Raw genomic sequence first — 22,350 nt, 5'->3', positions numbered from 1 at the left:
ACTTAATACCTGCTTTTTGAGGGCATATTTTCCTTCATTTACAAAGATGCTGTTACATATTACAGATTGTGACGCCATCGCTATAGAGGACAATGTATCAAGATAATATTTGTCATCATCAGTTTCTCTGATGTCTTTGTCATCATCAGTTTTTGTCATCATCAGTTTACCTGTAGGGCGTTTGTAGACATCAGGGATGAAAAGATATTAAAAATTACTACTGGATTAGACACTAATATCCAGCAGTGTCGACACCAACACTCCTATCTTTGCCTCCTCCAGCTGACTTATACCTTCACGCAGCCTCTCCACTCAGTAGCAGCTGAACACTTGAACAGCAGTGAACCTTCACAAGACTGAATAACATTTTATGAGGAATTTCGTGAGGTTAGTAAAGCCTGGCCATCTTAAACATTAAGAGACAGCGTTAATTTATCAGGATAACACAATTATTTGTGTCTAAAAGGTGTCATGTTTCTCCTAAAATCCCAGATTGGAGCAGAGAAAAGTCTACCAGCAACTAGACAAAACCAGTGGCAGGCTAACTTAGCAACTCTGTTTGATCAGCAATGAAAAAATAGAGCCAAATCAGATTTTTGTCCCTAGCCTTTGCAGAAATATAACACTTGAAAAACACCTTTTTATTTCTGTTAAAAATAATATAAGAACAAACTATGTTATTTAAACAATTAAACCTTCTGGAGGCATTAATTTAATATATAGGCGCAAGTAACACACAAGGGTTTCTCCCGGGATAAACACACTTTTGAGTTTAAAAAAATGTTTTTAAATACAAAAATATAAGTGTACCTATCAAATGTACAATAAACATGACATAACAATTTTTTTAAATAAATGTGATATATATAAAGAACGCAATTGTCCCGTGGAGCTATGTCACATATGTTTCCGTTTAAGAAATAAAATTTTGAAATAAAATCATGACATTGATGACATCACTTGACTTCCTGAGACATATTTCCTGACGGTCTATAGAATGTATTGTAATTTTTCTCTTCTGTCTCATAATTTCATAAGACACTTTAAGTCACTGGTTTGACCCAATTTTTTTGTAAAAAACAAAGAAAATAAAAACAGCAAAAAATTATTGTCAATAATAATAATAATAATAATAATAATAATAATAATATGTTTTTGTGTAGAGTATGTCTCACAGGTTTGATGCCTTTTAGCAGCTATTTTGTTAAAAGCATTTTTCCTGAAAATTTGTCACTGCTGTTACTTACTTAATGGTAACATCATTGACGCCCATCTATAGAAAAACTTTATCAAAAGCTGTTCACAGAATATTATAACATAATCCTCCTTTTGTCAGGAACGTTCAAACAAAGTGTCTCCAAACGGTTTACCTCGATGTTACTGTGTGTGTGTTTTTTCCTGTCTCAAATAAAACGTGTCACAGACACTGACATGATAATAAAGTTAAATCAATGAAATTATGTTAAACTTAAGGAATGAATCATTACTTATTTTGAAGTATTTTCATAGTTATAGCAAACAGATGGTTGCATACACCTGATTGGAAATGGTAACATATAATTTATTTTTGTATAATTTTTAATATTCTGTGACTCTGGCTACGTGTGCTAAATGTTTAAAGTAACACCAGTGACAAAAAAGCAGGACATGGTGTCTATAAATAAGTAGGGAAATAAGATTTAAATCTGTCATTTTTGTAAATACATAAAGTCAACGAGTTATGTAATAATGCAGTCGAAGTTAATGCCAAAAAACGAAAGCAATTCTAAGACATCTTGGTGTCGCAAAAGCAAATATTTTGCAGAATGACGCAAAAGCAGAGCACTACCTCAGACGGCCTAAAAATACTCGTTTTTTTTTTTTCCTTTGTTGCACTAGGAGAGTGTTAACGTGTTTGTCATACACACACCTTACAGTTAGATGTTTTTTGCACTTAAACACAATTTTGTCATTGATGTTACGATTTGTTGGATCTTTACGAAAAAACGATGCGTCTTAATTTTCTGTCAATTTTTTCTCCACTAGTACTGAAAACTTTACCAAGTTCTGAGTATTTTCCAGCTTATCATTACTGAGTTTGAAATTTTAGCATCTTAAATTGAACAATACAGCAATAACCAATATAAAATTACAATTTAAGGCTGCAGATTATGATTCGAATCATCAGCTAATCTCTCAATAATTCATGTGTTTCCAACACAATTTCCATCAGCCTGAGGTAATGCTTTGAGGTAAGTTTTTTTTCAGTCTTCTCATCAGAGATACACATAATGGAATATATAAATAGATCACATTTTAAAACTCTAAGGAAATTTGTGCTAAAAACTAATAAACTCCTTTTTTAGCCTACAACATATTAACTGTATTCTTATTGCTGACCAAAAGTAGTTAAAATAATTTTTTTTAATCTTAATGATTTACTTTTTTTTAAATAAATGTGAAATACCTTGTTTTTATCCAAAACCAGACACATTTCACACAAGTCCTCAAATGAGAGACAATGAACTGATGAATCATTGTGGATTAATTTCTGTAGAATGAACTGTTTTGGTACAAAGCCACATACACACAAACGCATACCAGTTAAAACTAGTACAGAACCGCTGCATCACATTGGCATTCACCACACAAGTGCAACCTGGACAAGATGTGAATACAACAAGAGGAATCCCTCATAAAGAAGCTCTAATAAATGCATACACTTAATACACACACACACACGCACTGAGAGCTCATTGTCTGATGTGAAGAGAGACTTGAGAGTAGTAGGATGATGCAGAGGAGGACAATGAGGAGGAGAAGAGGAAGTGATGCCAAGAGGCCGAGCCAACAAGTGAGATGAAGAGGTGGAGGGAGGGCCGAGCAGCAGATACACGGCGAGAGAGAAGAGGAACAGGCTGAAACATCCAAGAGAAGAGTGCAGAGTCTGTAGGACACCATCGATCCAGCTTTGGCAGAAATAGACAACCAGACCAAGAGCGGCACAGGCTCTCTGAGGCACACTGACTGACAGCAGCATGGCTGGCCCTACACACATCAGAACAGCAGGAGCTTTTCATGCTGTACATGAACACTTAACACCCACACACAAGCATCCATGTGTACGCACAAACACATTAACAATGAAGGCACAGATAAAACCACCAGGAAATCACAGGCAAAAAAACGGAGATTGAGACCAACATCAACAGCACGCGCATGCTTGGCAGAACTACTACATATTTTCTGATAAAAAAATAAATAAAATCATACAGCTTGTTTTATGCAGCACCACCTGGAACCAGTTAACATTACGGCACAACAATCTTTTCAAGCTCATTCCAAAATGAATCCAAAACTTGTAGTCGTGATTTATGCACACAAAGTAAGCAAGCTATAGCTACAAATACAAACCTCAGCTTTTCCTGCGTCATATTCAAACCAAGTTTCCACTTTTGATCACGACAAATATGTGGTATATATATGTTCGTTTGGATTGTAGGGCCTCGTAAAACGATTAACAGGACACTTTCAAAAGCTACAATAATCGGACATGAAATCAATCAGATATGAGTTAGTTGGTTAAGCTTTTTCTGCTGAACATTTTTGGGGATTTTGAGCTAGCGGTCAGAAAACAAGCAATCTGGTGATGTCACATGTGACTCTGGCCTCTATTAAAATGTAACAAGCAAATTTCACTTGTCCTGTTATATCACACAAATTATCTGAGAATATTACAGTCGATTAGACTTCAGATAATATATTAATTGGTAATGGAAATGTCCATTTAAGTGATTTCAATAACAATGATCTTAGTGATATAATTGCATTTCGAAATCTTTTTTTAATTAGCACCAAGGCTGTATAAAAATTAAAAAAGAGGCTCTGTGTTTTCAGTATACCTGTCACATGACATTGATAATGAAAATAAATCACCAGCCCACCTAACCAACAGTACTCTTCAGTAGCCACTTGGGGACGGCTTAAACTGGGAGTCAAACCCATTAGATCAACAGGTTTAAATGCTCAAGCTTAAAGATGATATTAGCATGTTTACAACACTGTTTAACTCACTATTTTTTTTATATTCAGGCTTAAAGTTGGGGTCACTCAGTCACACAGTGAGCGGCAGCCGATCCTCGTCTCAGTGAAGCTCTCCCAACAGTGTTTGTGGTTTTAGTGACTTCTGCAGTATTATTAATTATATCAAAAATAATATGGCCTGTTGGCAGGTGTTCAAGAAGTTTTTGCTTCAGTTTTGAAGAATGAAATCGCTGCTGTTGTTGCTCTGTTGTTTAACTCTGTACATTGCACCCATTAGCTTGCTATCCAAGCTTGCTATTACTAGCCAATAGCAGAGCACTTCTTTTTCTCTGAATGTGGCTGCTGCTGGCTCCAGAATAACAATATGGTGATGACGCCGGCACTAGGCTGGAATTTTCAGTGGCTGCATCTTTTATGTACAGTCTATGTGCTGCGCAGATACAGAATGAAGAAAAACGAACCAAAGTGTCATGAATGCAACAACCCTCATTTCAGCCTTATCATCATGCATACATTTTCTGCAGGTGGTTTTGGGACTAAAGCAGTCTGAGTGACTGCTTTGCATTGACCCATCAGACCGGCTGATTGTCAGCTTTACTGACTGGCTGCTGTGGCCATCAGGAGCAGAGTGCTTGTGCAGCGAACATTTCTGCCTCCCTCCCTGGCCTGGCTGGGACTGATTAAAGCCTTCTGCTGAAACAAGGTCATAATTCACTTAGCCATTTCCCAATTTCCGCATAATTACCCTCCTGCTTCACAAACGCTAACACGCATGAACACATCCGCACCCGCACACATTCGCACTGAAGCTCAGACACAAACACATTTCCTCTCTGATTTGTGTCATTACTGAGAAGAGAGTGGTTAAAAGGTTTCAGAGTTGGCCTCTTAGTGACAGCTTAAATGGATAAAACCTCAATTAAAGACTCTCTCCCTCTCTACATGCTGTCTCTCTGTGGATGGAATAAGCATAATTCTGCGTCCTGTGCATTTTGCTGAAGTGAGGACCTTTTTCCGTACTACCAGGTGCTAAAACAAACCTTCACAGTCAAGACTTTCACACCACAATTCTTCCTGTCTTACGAAAACCTGTTACAGAGAAGCTAACTTCCCAATAAAAGCTCCCATCATTCCCTCACAATTCAGATCTGATGATGTTTACGTCTTGACGAGCCGATAACAATATTCATAACTGAAGCTCAACAATAAACATCAACATTTCTACCCAGCGAGCAGTGACAATAGAAACATTTCTCCTTCCCTGCTGCGCCTCTGTATTGTCCTGGCTGGCATCAGCTGATTCCTGGTTTGTGCAGAGTTGGATGCAAACAGCTGCATTTTTCACGTGGAACTGTACTGTCTTTATGCAGAGGAATACTAATTGTCACGTCAGTAGAGTTTATTAACGCTAGACCACTCCGCTCTGTTGTGATCAGGCTCAGCATATGGCCTCAGACTGCCGCTCTGCTGCTATCATTAGCCGCGTCACAAACACACCATTGGAGCATCTGGTGTGTGCGTGCGCGTCCGTGTGTGTCTGTGCAGGAGCTGACAGTCATTATTAGTACCCCCAAAGCCCCTAGAGCGCTGGTGGGGAATAGAATATAGAGAATGCTCACATATACTTCACACATACACACACCAAAACAGCTTGTAAACATCGGAGCCTTGTTATTAGCACCTGATTACACTGCTGGAGCTTAGACAGCGGCTCAGAGTATTATGTACATATCAACAACAACATCAAGTGCGTGCATCTGTGTTTATGTGTGTGTGTTTTGTCTGCTCTGACTCCAGCTCGTCGCTATGGGACTTGTTCTCTGCGGACAATTTGCTCAAATTTAACACATGGGTGGGAAAGATAAATTCTTGTTGCACCCCATACTTTGCCTAAAATCTACAGATAACAAGGGAAGACGGTCATTCAATAATTTGGCCGTCAAGGAAAAAGGCAATTCATCCGCTTCAAACGGCACCGTTTTAAGTTAAAGCGCTGCGTGACTCGGTGACTCTGATGTGGCCCCTCTTGTTCTTGCAACGTGATTTCTGAGGATACTCCTCTTTGCAGTCACCATTTGATTTGTGCACACACTGCTTCTGTCCTGAGATAAACTCCAGGTTATGCTGAACAGACCTCGACTTTAAGAGCATTAACAGAAAAGATGATAATGTGTTTGACTGTGTGAACTCGTGTGTGCCATTGTGCAAGTATATCATTTACATTTTAAGGTACGCGGTGATTTGCATCTGTTTAAGCTTAGAAAGTGGTCAAGTTTGAGTCAGTGGTACAGCGGTAAGAAGAAAGCAGAACTATTAGCAATGCATATAAGGTTAAATATTTTTGGAGTACGCTTAGGTGAGAGACTAGACGACCAGGGCTGTGCCATACCATAGAGTTCACAATAACTATGCAATATAAAAGTGTCATATTGCAACGTCATGGGTTTATGTTCAACAACAAGAAACACTCACAGATACAGAAAACAATATGACAAGTCCAGGCATGTCTGAGAGGAAGAGCACCTAATACGAGAGCTACTTCAGAAACCTCCAACAAAACATGCAAGTAAACTGTTCTTGATAAAGGTCGAAACAACACACCTGTTTTAGTGTATATACACCTTTAGGGCTACAACATAAAGTTACGTTGGCTATTGTTAAACTGAACTGTTAAGTCATGTTTTACTTTTACTTAAAATTCCCAGAAAAACACTACAGGGGTACTTTTGTGCTTTCATTTGAGTGACGCTGTGTCACTGTGTTTAATGCTGTGTCACTACTATTGTAATATAATGCTGCTGCCGGCACCTTGTTTCAATAGATTCACACTTCAAAGTAGAAACGGTGACATCAGTGACAGCATCTTATTGGAAATGAAGGATGAAAAATGCCCTTCATTTACTTATAAATTCTGCTGCCTGCAAGCATCAATCAATCACTGTTCATTTTAATTTTTTTTCTGTATCATCAGAAATATCATTATTGCAATTTTTTTTGGTATCATGATGTAAATTTGAGACTATATGTTGTATACTATGTTGCCCACCTCTCCAGACAACGCAGAAATGGAAATGGTGAACAACAGACTCAATGCTTAAAAATGATTTGATTTTCTTGTAGTAAGACTCTTTCTCTGTTGAGGACCACAGAAGAGTTACTGTAATTCAAAAACACTGAGAGTAAGTAACGGGAGAGCTGACTCATATTTGTCCCTGGCTGTTTTTCAGATCCTATTTTGGCTGCAATCTCTTGTGCTTTGCTACAAAAGCAATCCCACTGTTACTATAACACAGTGCAGTTTAGCAGTGAGTGTTGGGCAGTGAGTAGAGTGAAGCGAGTGAGATGGAGGAAAGAATTTGCACCGCATTTTGAGATCACCCAATTTTCACACCTGGCCAGAGCCCAGGTGTGGCTGTCAGATTGTTGCTTTAGGAAAGTTGCATTAATTGGACAACACTCGCCCACCGTGTCTGAACACCTGAGCTTTTAATCACTTTAAGACTGTCCAGACAGCACTTCTGTGAGAGTATACAGTGGCCTTAACACAGAACACAGCAAGAAAAGCAATCACTCACACTCTTAGTCCCATCTTTGGTTAGACTGCAGTGGCTGGAAGCACCAATAAGGAAACACATGCACGTTCCAAATGCCACACGAGCACCAACCTAGAAAATTTTTTTAAATAACAGCTTCTTTTTTTTTTTTTTTTTTTTTTTTTAAATGACATCAGAAACAGCAGTATGCGACATTACGTGATGGCAGAGCTTCAGTTCATCCTTTGTCATTTTTTTTTTTTTTTTTTTTTAATAAATAGGACAGGGGGAATGAATGAGAGAGAGAGGGTAAATAACAGCTTCTAAAGAAATTAATCTCATATTGATGCATGATTTGAGCCACACCACTGGGTCTGTTGCATGATCAAGCTTTTCTACTCAGTTATTTAAATCAGCTTTTCCTAGTCAAACTGTGACTATTAGCACAGAATTTCCAAAATAAAATATGTGCTTTCTTCATAAATATACATGCACATTCCAGTAGATGTAGACATATACTGAAGCAATTAAAACCAACTTTAAGTTACAGACTGGATGAAACACTACTATACTAGTGTGATTAGATCTTTTACTAAGGGCAAATCTGGAAATTATGTGCAACACGTTATTGATTATACCCACTGACCTACAAAGCTTCAATACCAATCACTGTTTGTAATATACAATGAAAGAGGTTTCTGTGTCCGAAATATGTGTTTGTTTTTATTAGTCAGTGTCATTAATCGCATAGGTCACTCATCCAAGACCCAACACTGACAATTTCCAAGTAAATCGATATCACATTATCAATACATACTGGTCATATGTGGATTAGCCTTGACGTTTTGGCCGGTTGACATACTGATCTATAAGAAATACTGATTTATTCAGTATTTCTTCACGACAAGGTTGTGTAAAAACGCAGATGAAATTTAAAACTGACTCGGTCTGCAACAATACAGCATTTATGTGCAGCTCACTGCAGCCCACCAAGCTACACCTCCACCTCCCATGAGGTTGACAACCAAAAATAAATTCTCAACCAGTTAGAAACACTGATAGGATTATAAATACAGGGAACCACATTACTATCAAACACATGCACCAGTTTTTAATTATTCCTGGTCATAAAAATAGGCATATTCTTTCTAGATCGATGGTTTACTTCTCTTACCGAGGTCGTGTAGGAAGATTAATTTAGCAAAGACTGTTTAACTCAGCTCTGAGGTGAAAGCATTTCTACTCCTCAACAACACAGTGTTGGTAATTCTAACAGGGAATCTAAAAGGCTTGATAACAACACCCTCTGCTAACCACTGAGCCACCAGAACAAGATCAGCAGTCACATAAATCAATACCAATCCTGGGTCAGATATTTGTACCTGTGAGACCTTTACTTTTTGCCAGGCTTGATCACAATTGCCGGACTCACAGTGACTCTCAGATGTGTGTTAGTAGAATTACAGCCGTAAAATTCCCCCACACCTCGACCCCCCAAAAGCTCTTTTTGAATCCAACCATTACAGTGACCAGTTAGTGCTAAACCCAAGGCCAAGCAAGCACGAACACTTAACATCAGTACTTCATTTTCACAGCAACGCTTCCGATTAGTCGATGGTGTAAGCGAGACAACATTTGAGGAAATGAAAGGGCCAATCGAGATGCAGAAAAAAAAACAAAAAAAACCAAAACATGGTGGGCTTGATTTTTCAGGGTTTTTGAGTGTTTCATGTGTGAGCTTTGAGAAAGATGCACGGCAAATGGCTTTAGTCAACATTTCAAAGTGTAAAAGAGGAGAGGAGAGAAGAAACAGGAAGAAAGTGTAGGTGGCGAAAGGTGAAGAAGAACTCAAAACAATGCAACATACTTTCTAGCACATGCAGTTCAAGTTTATTTGACAAAGCAGGAAATATCGCATAAAATCGACATTAAATTAAAATACCACCACCTTATGAGTGCTTTCAGGAGAATGAGAGAAAGACACACACCCTTTATATCTGGCTCATCTGCAAAGTTTAAAAAAAAAAAAAAATTCATTTATTTTCCTCCTTTGCATCTCTTATTGCTCCTCTCACCTACCAAGCAATGACTGTCCAATCAGAAAAAAATGACTGCAGCATGCACACGCATATATAAAGAGTGAGGAGCAGCGCAGGACAGAGAAGACCACTGAATCTTGTTACGCAAACAGGAGTCATCCATCACACAGGTGTTCCCTATTGCTTTTAATTAATGACATCTCTGTGTGAACGTCTGACACCACGCATGGACACACACCTGTACACCATGTGGCCTCATGATTCCTTACTAATGAACAGTCTGATAAATATGTCTATAGCACAGTTAGAACCCTGTGTGAGGCTTTTGCTGCAAGGGTGCATCAACACACATCACAGCTGTGGCACCTCAAACATCACGGATAGATGGGTTGTACACACACATGCATGCCACGGGTCTGGTGATTGTGAGTAATACTCTTCTTTGTGCAGCTACTTATAAATGTAAATACTGTTGTCCCGAGTAGGGCTCAGAGACCGATAGTTTTGCGTTGCTGTCGAGGAGAGTGTTGATTGGCCTGCTCGACCCTCCCGTCTGTCTTAGAGTCTCCCTCTTTCTTTCTCAGGCACAGCCGCGTGTACGAACTCGCCGCGCGGATCAGGGCACCGGCCGGGCATTATTATCATCATTATTATGAAGGCCGCCCTGCCCGTGCCCTATTACAATTCAACACAGCATCCACCTGAATTCGTCCTCCCTTCTCCAACCAGTCTCGCAGTGTTTCTCTCTCTCGCCGCCTCAGTCTTCTCATATTCCTGGCATTATTTCTCTCCTGCCTTGCGTGACGTGTCTCTGTTCACTCCGACAAGCCGGATGAATATAAAACAAGTTCCACCTTGGCATCGATTACCACACATGCACATGTGCATTGGTATGAGGAGTAAATTCTCCCTGCAACAGCTGGCTTTATTCCAGAGGTATGCATAGAGGTGACAGTGTCATGAACAAACACACGCACAAGCACGCACACACACACACACACACAACGCACACGTAATGCCTACAGTTTCTTATGTGTTTGTTTATCCGCAGCCTAATTGCTTGAAAAATATACAACTGATAAATTAAGAGATATCAGCAGATATCTATTATGCAAATCAGTTAACTGCTGTGTTATTAAATTACACGCATACACATGTATAGCCACGCACACGCTCGCGTACGCGCGCGCTCACACTCGCAGCAGTGGTTAATTGCCAGGTGGTGGAAGATAATGTGTGATTTAACAGGCTGATGGATTTGTTTTTGTTTCGGTCACCCATCAATGAACACAGACATCTGTAACAGGGCAAACACACATGCACACACTCACTCTCACACACACACGCAAAAAATATGCACACCGTTACACACACATTCATGCCCAGGGATATCAGTGACAAGTGACTGATAGGCGGTGGCACCAGCCTTTGTGCGAGACGCAAACGTGGGAAATAATCCATCTTATAGAAGTTAAAAAAAGTACACAGCAGCGATGTGCGTGTGTTTTTACGTGCACACACAAAGCTGCGCATGTAAGTGGGCGAGCTAGCATGCGCACAAATGTAGGCCTGCAGACCCACATTTCTGCAAGCGTGTGTGTGTGTGTGTGAAATAGTTAATGCTTGGTAACAGTCTCAGCCTGTCTCTTGTGGTTGATGAGTGGCTTGGGGTCAGAAGCTGGTTGAGAAACTGCTGGGTCCTGAGGCTTTACAATGTGTTTACCACTCAATCTGACAGCAATACTACAGCTTATTATTGGCCTTCTAAACCTCCACACTACACTGCAAGTTAGAGAAACTCCAGGGAGGCGGATCGCCAACGGCTAAAGACACGCCAGCCAACCTTACAAATGTCGGATGTTGTGCTGTTGAGTACAGAGATTAAAATAAATGCTGGAAATAGGATCTGCGCTGCAGAAAAATGGTTCAGTAGTGAATGAAAGAGTAGATTAGACAGGCTCTCCTGCCGTTTATCTGTCTTTTATGTCCCACTGTCCATGGCCCCTTTGTCTCCTAACTCACTAAGTAGGCTGAATTGAAAAAGTTAGCCCCACTCACTGCTCGTGCATTGTCATTGTGCATGTGTGCAGTGAGAACGAGAAAGAGAGAAAAAGACGGGGAAGATCAGGGATGAGGCAGGTCCGCTGAGATGCGGCTTGTTCTTTAATTAAACACAGTCTTTTATAAAAGACTCACACTGCAGGGGCTAAGAATATTCTGCCACTGGGATGAAAACAGTAAAGGCAGGGAACCTGCCGAGAAAGAAAAGACTGACTGCTGGGCTCTGCAGTGCTCGAGTCCTGGACAGTAGGGTTAAAGGTTAGGCTGCTCCAGACTGCTTGAGTTCTTGCCCTGCTTTTTCTAAAAAAAAAAAAGAAAAGAAAAGAAAAGAAAGAAAAAAATGACCACACGCTGAATTTACAACAAAAAAAAAAAATCAGCTGAAATTGCTTAATTGAGTTTGCACTTCACCAAGGTTAACGCAGCTCATGTTACATCGAGCTGACTGAACCGAGGTCTGGGGTTCACGTCTCGCCTTTCTTTTATGCCTTTTAGCGTGTTTCTTTTTCCTGCGTTTTACCAAAATCAACTTCTGTCTCTTACATAAAAAGCGAAGGTGGAATTTCATTAGCATTTATTATCAAATTTTTATAGCGGGGGGGGGGGGGGGGGGGGGGGAATATAGAAATTGAATATGCGCACCTTCCATGCGGGCGGTGCTTGGAGAATAAATACCGGCTAAAATGCATTAGCAGCAACTGTGCGTGCAATATTACTCTCTAAAATGTGCAGAGATTATTTTCTTACTTTCAGGAAAACTAATATTGTTTCCACTCACGTCACAACGAATATCCTCATACCTTCCGCGTCTATTACTTCACGCAGCATTTTATGTGTAGTAATTCTGCTGCGAGGTATAAATACACCTGCCTCTCTTTGTTTTATTCCACGCTGTAAACTAAAATCACTGGCCTTGAGTAACCGTTGGCGGGCAGACTCATTCATCCTCCTTAAAGTAAAACAACGCCGTATTTTCTGACCTTTCACTTTGTTTATGCTTTTAATAAGCACAGTCATAAAAGAACCGCTATTTATCCGACTGCTCATTCGAGGAGGTCGGTAAATTCTGTTGAAGAGGTAAATATCACATGCTGAGCTGCTCTGAGGGACACCTGGTATCCGAAACACTTTGTGCACAAAGACAGGATTCACTGCAAGATGGAGCGCGAAAAGGTAGGTGCGTGCTCTCTTCTGTACTTCTGACACATAAAGCTGTGATTTTCTGACATTATTGAGACAAGCCGACTACATTAAATCTAACAACTTACTAAAAATATGGCTTCCACGTTTCATCTGTGTTCATTCAAGCGCAGGACAAAGTACCTGTAGGCCATGTTGAAACATGGCTGTTAATACATGCAACATTTTACTATGAATTCTACCAGGAAACATAAACCCAGAGTGTGTTGCAGCAGACTGACGCTTCATTCTTAAGAATCCAGTGGCAGAGCCCTGAACTCAAGAGGACAGTATTAGAAAGGCAGCTTTCCAAAAAGAGGGGGGGGGAAGAAGAAAGACGAGAGAGAGAAAAAGCTTTTTCACTTGATTCGAGATAGGGGCGAGGAGCGAGGGATTAGGAGGATAACAAAAAGGCCAACGGACTGAGTGTAAACAAGAAAGGGGGTTAGGAAGGGATAGAAGGAGAGAGCAAGTTGGAGAGGGAGCGGGAAGGAGAGATTGAATAGTGACACTGCTACAACACAATGGGGTCAGGATGAAGAAGTGCTCCTAATTGAACCAGATAGAGGAGAAGACAGAGAGAGGAGAGGAAGGCAAGAGAATCACATGTGATTTCCTTCCTTTTCTTCTCTCTGTTCTCATCCACCATAGGTGTAGCAGAGACGGGGAGAGAAGGGGGGGGTAAAATGTTACAAGCAGAGATTGGTGGCTGAGTAGGGAACAGAAACCAAATATGTCTGACCAGTTGTGCAACAGAAGGTGTTGAAAAGATGGTTTGGAGCCACCTTGACTTCACAGCAGGGGTCTGACAGAGCTGTTTGGGGCTCAAAAATAGCTTAGGAGAAACGTGAGAGGCCTGCTTAAACAGTGCCTGTGGATCTACATCATTTCTTCCATTAAGTTTAAAAAAAAAGAAAGACAGACAGAGAAGGTGACTGCTGCAAGGCTGATAGAGGCTTTAGAAGCAAGGCTCACAAGAGAAATAAACAACTGATGAAGTTCAAGTGTGATGGTACAAATACGTCAGCTCGGGCCAGACAGAGCACATCATTTTCTTCCCTTTAGAGGGGGCAGATTAAGAGAAATAGTAGACACACACAAACACAGACTGGTAAACATAAGAAAAATGGGGTCTTACTGTATGTTAGAGCTGTTCCAGTAAACGGTATGCCTGTTGGCTGACACCTGGAGCAGGTTCGCCCAGGTGAGACTTATTAGCACCCAGAGAGACAGCGCTACCAGAGCCATGCTCTCGGCTCCTCTCTCGGCCTCCGATCCTTTGGTCTCTCCGGCCACACTCTCGGTCCCTTCACCCCACCAACCAACGCGACTCAAACATCCCAGCAAATGCCTAACAAACGGGAGAGGGGGAAAACAGATGCTTCATGCATTCATACAAAACGTTCAAAGTCCATACCTGATGTAGTAAATAAGTGTTGGAAAAACTCAAAAGTCTATAGCGCTGTAAAGTAACTGAGAACCCTCCCCTCCTCCGTAAACCAGACCTCCTTCCCTCCCTCCCCAACAAATCCTGGGGGCTTCAAGTAAAAAAAGAAAAAAAAGAAAAAGAAACGGGGAGGGGGGGGGGGGAGTATTGTCCGTATGTGCGGTCCCCCCTGCTTTTTCTGACTGAGCTGATCCTCTCTTCTCACCGGGAACTGCTGCTTGTGAACCCGCCAGAGGAGTGTGGGAGGACGGTACTGGGTCCAAACGGGAGGTCGGTCTTTCGTTGAGCACCAAACAGCCCGGTGCGCCGGGAAAGAGTTACGTGCTGCAGATGTGGAAGGAAAAAAACAAGGCTCAGGCTACTGAAGAAAAAAAAATGAAGGATGAAAAAACGATGCAAAAATCAAAGATACTGAGCAAGTCCACCTCTTTTTGTCCCTAACTGTTCTTTTTCTTCTTTATCAGGATGCTACTGCAGTTCTTTTTCCGTCCAAGGATCCGAGAAACGCAAAGCACACCACTGAGCTCTATTATCGCTGCAAACAATTCAAGCAGCCAGTTTCATTAGGTCTTCAAGACTCTTTCCGACAACCATCCTTTACGGTGAGCACCCTGCCCACCCGTCTCTCTCCCTTCTCTCTCTCTCCTCCTTCTCCGCCTCTCTCTGTTTGGTAGGCAGCACTCGTTCACTTTTTAACTCCACCCCCAGCGAGCGACAAAAGCGCATTCCTCCAATATCGTGGCCGAGCTGCAGTCCATCAGGCATCACTGCAACTTTAAGTTTTTTCTTCTTCTTCTTTTGGTCAACTGTTCGACCTCCACCGATGGCGTGAAAGTAAAAAGCTCCGAATCTCCCTCGGTGCCAGAGAAGTCTGCAGCGACCATCTGTATTTATACCCCCTCACCGCACTCAAACACACACACCGAAGGACGTGTGTGTGTGTGTGTGTGTGTGTGTGTGTGTGTGTGTGTGTGTGTATCCTTGAGTTGTCGGATGTTTCCGTTTATTACAAAAGCTACAAACACGCATACACTGGCGCACTTGCAGGCCTGTTCTCCACAACTGCCCGTCTTTGATCCGTCAGTTTAATACAGCGCTGTTGGAGCATCACCTGCTATTCTGTTATTGGTGCAGCGCACGCAGGCTCGTCCGTGCGCTGCGGGCACTAATACACAGAAATATACAAACTGTACCCTTGCAGATAAGTCATGTGCCTCCGTAATATTAAGATTCAGCCTTTTTTTTTTTAATGCACAAATAGATCACATCCAGACAGTGTCTGATAGATTCTGAGTTCTTTGCATGTCCTGCAGGGACAAGGTGTAATCCCCTCCCCACCACGACCACCACTTTCACCTCCACTGACACAACCATGTGTTTAAGGTGTGTGTGTTTGTGTGTGTGTGTGATACAGAGAGAGAGAGACAGACCAGACAGGAAAGGAGACACGTGGAGAGAGGGAGAGAAAGAGAGAAATTGCAGGTAGGAGAAAGATTGTTACAGTTTTCTAGCTGCCTGCTGGGAATGAGTTGGTTAAGGATAAGTCAGAATGATTTATTGGGAGAAAAAAGGAGGGAAATGGGAAGAAGGGGCACAAGAAAGAGAGAGAAAGGGATGAAATGCCATTGGGGAATCCCTCTGTCTTCTCCGGTACTTCCAACCCTTTCACGAGCTGTCCATTTTATCCCCCTCTGTCTCTGTCCATCCTTGTTTCCTCTTCTCACCTTTTTTCCCCCCTCAGATTTCGATGAAAATTCTCTCCTCTGTGTGCAACGTTCTACCTGGTAGTTTGCTTCTGTCCTTTGTTAGCTCTGTTTCTGGTGGTGTCCAGATCTCCTCTGCTTCTCTCTCCATCTCTGTTACATCAAGGAGGCTGTTTTTTTTAATAAGCACTCCTCTTTTTCCTTTTCTCCTTGCCCCTCTGTCTATCATTCTTCCTCAGCCTGTCCAGTTCATAGATCTTGTTAGACAGTGTAGTATCACAGCAGCACAGTCAAACATCTGGTACAGTTAATTAGTGAATATTTGGTCTCGTATTCAATCGTTCTGCCTTAAAAAGACTGGTGCTTGAACTTTGAGAAAATGATATTCTTTCAGAGCGTGAGGTTACTCTGTGTGCTAAATATGAACAAGGTTATTTTCAGCTCAGCATAAATTGTGCTTTCTTCTGAAGCCCCCCTCCTTTGTTTTTTTCCTCTACCTGCCCACTTTTAATTGCATGCTGCCACCATGATAGAAAACAGTAATAAAAAAAAGTTTCAAAAATAAAAACACACTTTCCATTTTCAGATTTTGTGCTAAGCTAACTGCTGACTAGCATCTTAATCAGCAGTCGGATATATTTCATTTTTCACAAAATAAGTAAATTTCCCAAGTTATTATCACACAGCCTTTATAATGTTGACCAGTTTTATTCCTGGCTATGATGCAATATTAAAAACTCGAGGGACACTTATTAACTTTTTCTGGGGGTTTAACTTCCATCTCATTGCCTCTTTATTGCAAATGAAATTTGTTCAGGTGTTATTGTGTAACCTTACAGTGGGGGAAATAATCTTTTGATCCCCTGCTTAATTTGTAAGTTTGCTCACTTACAAAGAAATGAACAGTCTCTAATTTTAATGCTGGGTTCGTTTCTATGGAAAAAGACAGAATAGCAACCGAATCGCCCTCGGTCTAAAGCTCCTCACAAGATCTTACCTCATGGGGCGAGGGTGATCGTGACGAAATGAGAAAGATGGTGGATCAGCTCACAACTACACAGGAGGAGCTTATTTGTGATCTGAAGGCAGTTAGGACCTAAGTCACCTAGAACACCAATGGTAGCACATTATGTCGTAGTAGATCGAAACCTTCACTGCCTGCAAGATCCTCCTGGTCTAGAAAGTGCACATACGTGCCCGTCTTTGCCGGTGAACATCTGAACGATTCACAGGAAGCTTGGGAGAAAGTGCCGTAGTGAGATGAAACTAAAAAGCACGCTCTTTGGCATCAATAAGACACCTCATGTTTGGAGCAAGAGAAATGCTGAATATGACCCAGAGAACACCATCCCCACAGTCAAGCACAGAGGTGGAAACATTGTCTGTTTTTCTGATAAGGGTACAGGATGACTTACTACTAATGGATGGGACCATGTGCCGTATGAACCTCATTCCCTCAGCCAGAACACTGAAGATGAAAATTACCCAAAACATACCACCAAAGTAAGAAGAGGAATGACTAAAGAAGAACAATAAGGTCATTTAATGGCCTAGTCAGCCTCCAGACCTCAGTCCTAGACAAACTCTGTGGAGGGAGCTGAAGCTGTGAGTTGCCAAGTGTCAGCCAATAAACCGAAAGAGTGTCTGTAAAAAGGAATGGGCCAATATCCCTCCTGAGATGTGTGCAAACCTAGTGACCAACTATAAGAAACGTCCTACTGCTGTGCTCGCCAATAAGTCATGATTTTCTTGGGGATCAAATACTTATTTCACTCAATGATATGCAAATCAATTTATAACTTTTATGTAATGTGGAAGTTTTTTTTTCTAGATTTATAGATGATTTTCTGTTTCTCTCTATTAAAACGAAACTATCATAAAAATAGAGACTGTTCATTTCTTTAGAAGTGAGCAGAAGTGATCAAATAATTATTTCTCCCAGTCATTAAAAAAATAAACAGTTCAAGATGTTTCCTCCTATAAGGTGGGATGACACAGTTAAAAGACTAGAATATTTGTGAAGCGTGCATCTTTAACAGCAGCGTCTGTGGTTTATCCAATCTCTATTTCTTCAGTAACAAAAACACTGAATATTTTAAATTGGTTTATTGAGAACGGAAAAAAGGTGACTATAGAAGCAGGTGAGGAAATCTAAATCACCAGTTAGGTAAACATGCCCTTTATATCTCATCCTATAGCACATGGGCGACTGAGTGTATACAGGCTACAAGATACTGGCAGTAAATATCTTATATGACTGTGTTTTAAAGGAAACTATAGATCAAGAAGACAAAGTTGTCCCTCACAGAGGCACGGTTTTGGTCCTTTTTTGAATAATAAAAATTCGGTTTCTCGCTTTTCCATTTGGTTTCCCTTAAACAGACGCTGACATGCTCTGTTTCAGCAAACGCCCCTGTCAATTCTAATCATCCAGGTTGGATTTTTCAGGCGTGGGTTGCAGTGCTATTGGATTACTTTTGTATTGGGGTTATTATGAGAAACGACCTCGGGGCTGACTGCATGCGGTGACACAGAGGCTCTTATGACATTTCCAACCCATAGCCGGCCAACAACACATCTGTCAAGGGCTTCTTTCTGAAACCTCGAAATCTAATCGGAGCTTTCTCATAGCACTGATAATTGGATATTAGGCCCCTATAGGGCTCACATCCCTCTCCTGGGGCACCAGGAAGTAAGCACTGCAGAGATGAATTCAGCAGGGCTCTTGTATGTGCATGAACATCATGTGAATATACAGCAAAGCCTTTTTTTGTTGAATACTTTTGTTCTGATGGCATTCTTGAACTGGGAGTCTCTTTCTCACTCTGCCTCCTGCTCGCTCCGTTTCTTGGCCTGCTTCGCTGTTCACTGTTGTGTTAGTAAATTGTACTGACACTCCTCCCGCCTCCTCCCGCTCCCTCACCACCTCTGCTGCTCTCCCTCCCTCCCTGTCCCTCTCTCACCCGACTGACTGACACGAATTTTCAATTTCTCTGTTTACCTTTCACCGCTGTGCCTAAAACAACACTGGTACAGCCTAAGAGCAAGGAGGAGAAGACCGGGGGAGTGTGTGTGAGGGGTGGAGATGGAGATGAGTACGGAAGAGTGTCGTAGGAGGGAAAGAAAAGAGGGGGAGAGAAGGAAAGGTGCCACTAAGATTGGATGAGGAAGAGGGGGTGGATGCCAAAAAAAATGAAAGAGGTGCAAAAAGAGAGAACGGGGCTTTCTATGTGTTTTGGTTGGAGGGGAATCCAAGGGGGAAAGAGGAAGAAAAAGGAGTGTGGGGTTAAGGGAAGGAGAAGGGGAGCTGATACTTTCGAACAGTCACGCAAACTGATCCAGAGGAGGACGCAGGAGATGAGAGAGAAGAGGAGTAAAGAGAGGGAGAGGAGAGGAACTGAGAGAGTGGAAGCCAGGGTTGGGAGAAAAAGTTAGATGGGGCACAGAACATTAGGAGTGCAATGAGATATAGAGAGTGGGGGTGGCGGGTGGGGGGTGTAGAGATTTATAGAGGTACAGAAAGAGGGAGAGGACAGCAAGAGTGATGTGTGGAGAGAGGGTTTTTTAAGACGAGGAAGAGATGGAGGAAGAGGGGGTAGAGAGGGCGTATATAGAAAGAGAGAAAGAAAGAGAGAGCTCAGAATAGATACGCTCTCAACGGCATGAAATATTGAACGAAGGAGACGAACACAAGGAGGGGCGAAGAAAATGGAGGGCCTGATAAAGACAAATACAATCGTTTTGTGTGTGTGTTTATGTGTGTGTGTGCGCGCGCGTTGTTTTGGAGACAGAGGAAGATGAGAGGGAAGAAGAGTAGGCGACAGGAATATGAAGAATAGTCGCTTGTGACTGGAGACCATCACACACGCGTGTACACACACACACACACACACACACGAGTGCACGCACTGATGTTGCTTTGAGTTTAGATTATTCCCATGTGTGGTGGAGCTGGAGTGGAATTTGGTGGTGTTGAAAATATCACAGTGCAGAATACGTTTCATCACTACTTGCACCATCCCAACACACACTCAAGCGCCCATACGCACTGGCACGCATGCACCCCCACCCCACACACACGCGCGCGCGCGCACACCCCACTCCCACATCCTTTGATCTCACTTCTCACTGATCTTCTCCCCTTCCATGTCAAATATTTAGGCTGCGTTTGGCAGGTTTGACGAAAATTACCATGGAGAAATGATTTTATTTATTTAACTTCCACATCATCAGAAGTCAGTGTCAGTAGCTGAGAGAGGGATGATCCCAAATTTCAATGAGAAGAGACTGGCGCTAATCCAAAAAAACTGGAATGCTGAGGTTCCTGTTTCACGTGCTATTTTAATGCAGGGAATCACTCTTGATAGATTTCTTAGAGGAGAAAAAAGAAAAAGAACGCGAGAGATCCGTTTAGAAAAGTCGGAAGAAGTTTAGTTGGCTTCAGAAGATGCTACACCCTGGCATCCAGACACACATGCAAACACACGGCAATCAACACTCCAGCGATGAGTAAACACTCACGCTGTTTCTGTCATTTAGAGTCGAGTGTCGAGATTATGTCTCACTTTGGATAAATAATTGTAATTTTTAATTGATGCAGCGCCTTCAGGGAATCTTGATTTTCAGCCGAGGCTAAGAGGTGTATCATTTTAACGACAGCCTTCATGCAAATATCTAACCAGCATCTCACACATAGAGAGAGCGAGCACAATGGCAGATCTCTCTTCCCGCCCTCCCTGTCTCTCTCACTATCACGCTCACACATTCGTGCAGTCACTTACTCTGCATTTTTTTCTTAAAGCAAGGATCTTGACATAAATCAGATAGGGTGCGTCACTGAAGAGAACGATGGGCTCACTGTAGATAAAGAAGCAAGAAAAGGAGGAAGGAGAGATGCAGCAATTACTGCAGATGTACTGAGCTTACCTTTTCTATAGCATAACCATTTTAAAACTGTACAAAGGCCTCCGCTGTCTGCATGCAACATGTTAGTCAAATACACGTTACTTGCCAGGATTTTATAAAAGAATCGAATGCCAAATGAAATAAGTAAAACAGATATTCACTCATATAATTACTTCCCTAAAAAGAGAAGCTGGTATAATTTCATAGTTCACAGTATATACTTTTTAATTTAACAGTTCAAAACAAGTTGAAATATTTGTTTTAGTAAAAGAATGGACTTACAATCATAGAGCAGCAAAACTGTGATAGACCACACCACAGCAAAGTAATGGCGCTCATTGGATTAGACTTTCATGGTCTTTGAGCACCATCCATTCAAATGAAAGGAATCAGTGTAGTCATTGTGGTGCAACATCTGTGCGTGATGAACCGAGCAGAAAGGATACAAGATGACCAAAGTTTAAAGAGTTCAAAATAAAAGTTAAAACAAATAAAGGAAAGTAGTCTAAATGAGTATGTGTTAGTTAACTTTGAATTAAGGTTTATTTTGGGGTTAATTGCCCAAATTAACTCAATTAAGTCAATGTATTTACATCTTCTTTTGATATAGGTGTCCCAAAGTAATAGCATAAGCAATTTAATATTAATCCTCGCAGCCCTATGAAAAAGAGCATCATTACTTCTTCCATGGCAGTGACTAGGGTAAGAGCAGTGCTAATCAAATGCACTTGGTTGACTGATCATTGGAAGGTGTGATCCCCTCTACAAAAGCAGAAGTTTTGGGAGTTTTCTGATCTTGAGCATTCAGGTGTTAAAGTTCATGACAGTACAATTAGAGAAAGACTGAATGAGTATGTCTTGTTCAGAAGGGTTGCCAGTAGGAAGCCTAGTTTCTGTAAAATTAATCATGGCAGCATGGCTTCAGTTTAAAAATCTGCATCTGAACAAAACTCGAGAATTTGGGAACAAGTTGAAACCTTTGAGACCAAAATGGAGAGGTTTGCCTTATTTGAGAAAATTAATTAATTAATACAGCACAGTGGTGGAGGGGGTGATGATTTGGGCTCGTTTTGCTGACCTTGCAGTCATTCACTCAACTGTAAACTCCTCTGTTTACCAAAGTATTTTACAGTCAAACATGAGGCCATTTGTCCAACAGCTAAATCTTGGAAAAACTGTGTCATGTAGCAGGACAATGGTCCCAAGTACAGCAGCAAATTTACAACAGAATGGCTGAAAAAGAAATGACTCAAGGTGCTTCAGTGGTTCAGTGCCAGGACCTTAGGAGAACTGTGAATAAGTAAATGCCCACAAAGCCTTTTAAAGAAGAGTAGATCAAATTTACTCCACAACGATGTGAGGCAAAGTCACACAGAAAATGATTACTTTAAGTTATTACTGCTAAAGATGGTTCTACAAGCTAGTGAGTCATGGACTGCAAAGAGTCCTGTGAAATCTTT

General features: G+C 41.4%; 1 protein-coding gene across 1 annotated transcript in view; it reads right to left on the bottom strand.

Moving 5' to 3' along the window:
- Nucleotides 1-15,115, bottom strand: part of efna3b (ephrin-A3b) — a 73,995-nt gene extending 58,880 nt beyond the window's left edge. The window contains exons 1-3 of the mRNA XM_082551943.1: nucleotides 14,708-15,115; nucleotides 14,488-14,606; nucleotides 13,974-14,186 (exon numbers count right to left, since the gene is read on the bottom strand). Of these exons, the coding sequence (XP_082408069.1) occupies nucleotides 13,974-14,083 (110 nt within the window). The 5' untranslated portion in view covers nucleotides 14,084-14,186; nucleotides 14,488-14,606; nucleotides 14,708-15,115. The remainder of the gene's footprint in view (nucleotides 1-13,973; nucleotides 14,187-14,487; nucleotides 14,607-14,707) is intronic.
- Between the last annotated feature and the right edge of the window lie 7,235 nt (nucleotides 15,116-22,350).

The sequence above is a fragment of the Aulonocara stuartgranti genome (assembly GCF_965226115.1).
Source record: "Aulonocara stuartgranti genome assembly, chromosome: 11".
Classification (NCBI taxonomy): Eukaryota; Metazoa; Chordata; class Actinopteri; order Cichliformes; family Cichlidae; genus Aulonocara; species Aulonocara stuartgranti.
Note: the sequence above shows the minus strand (reverse complement) of the source record. Positions and strands in the feature narration are given on the sequence as shown.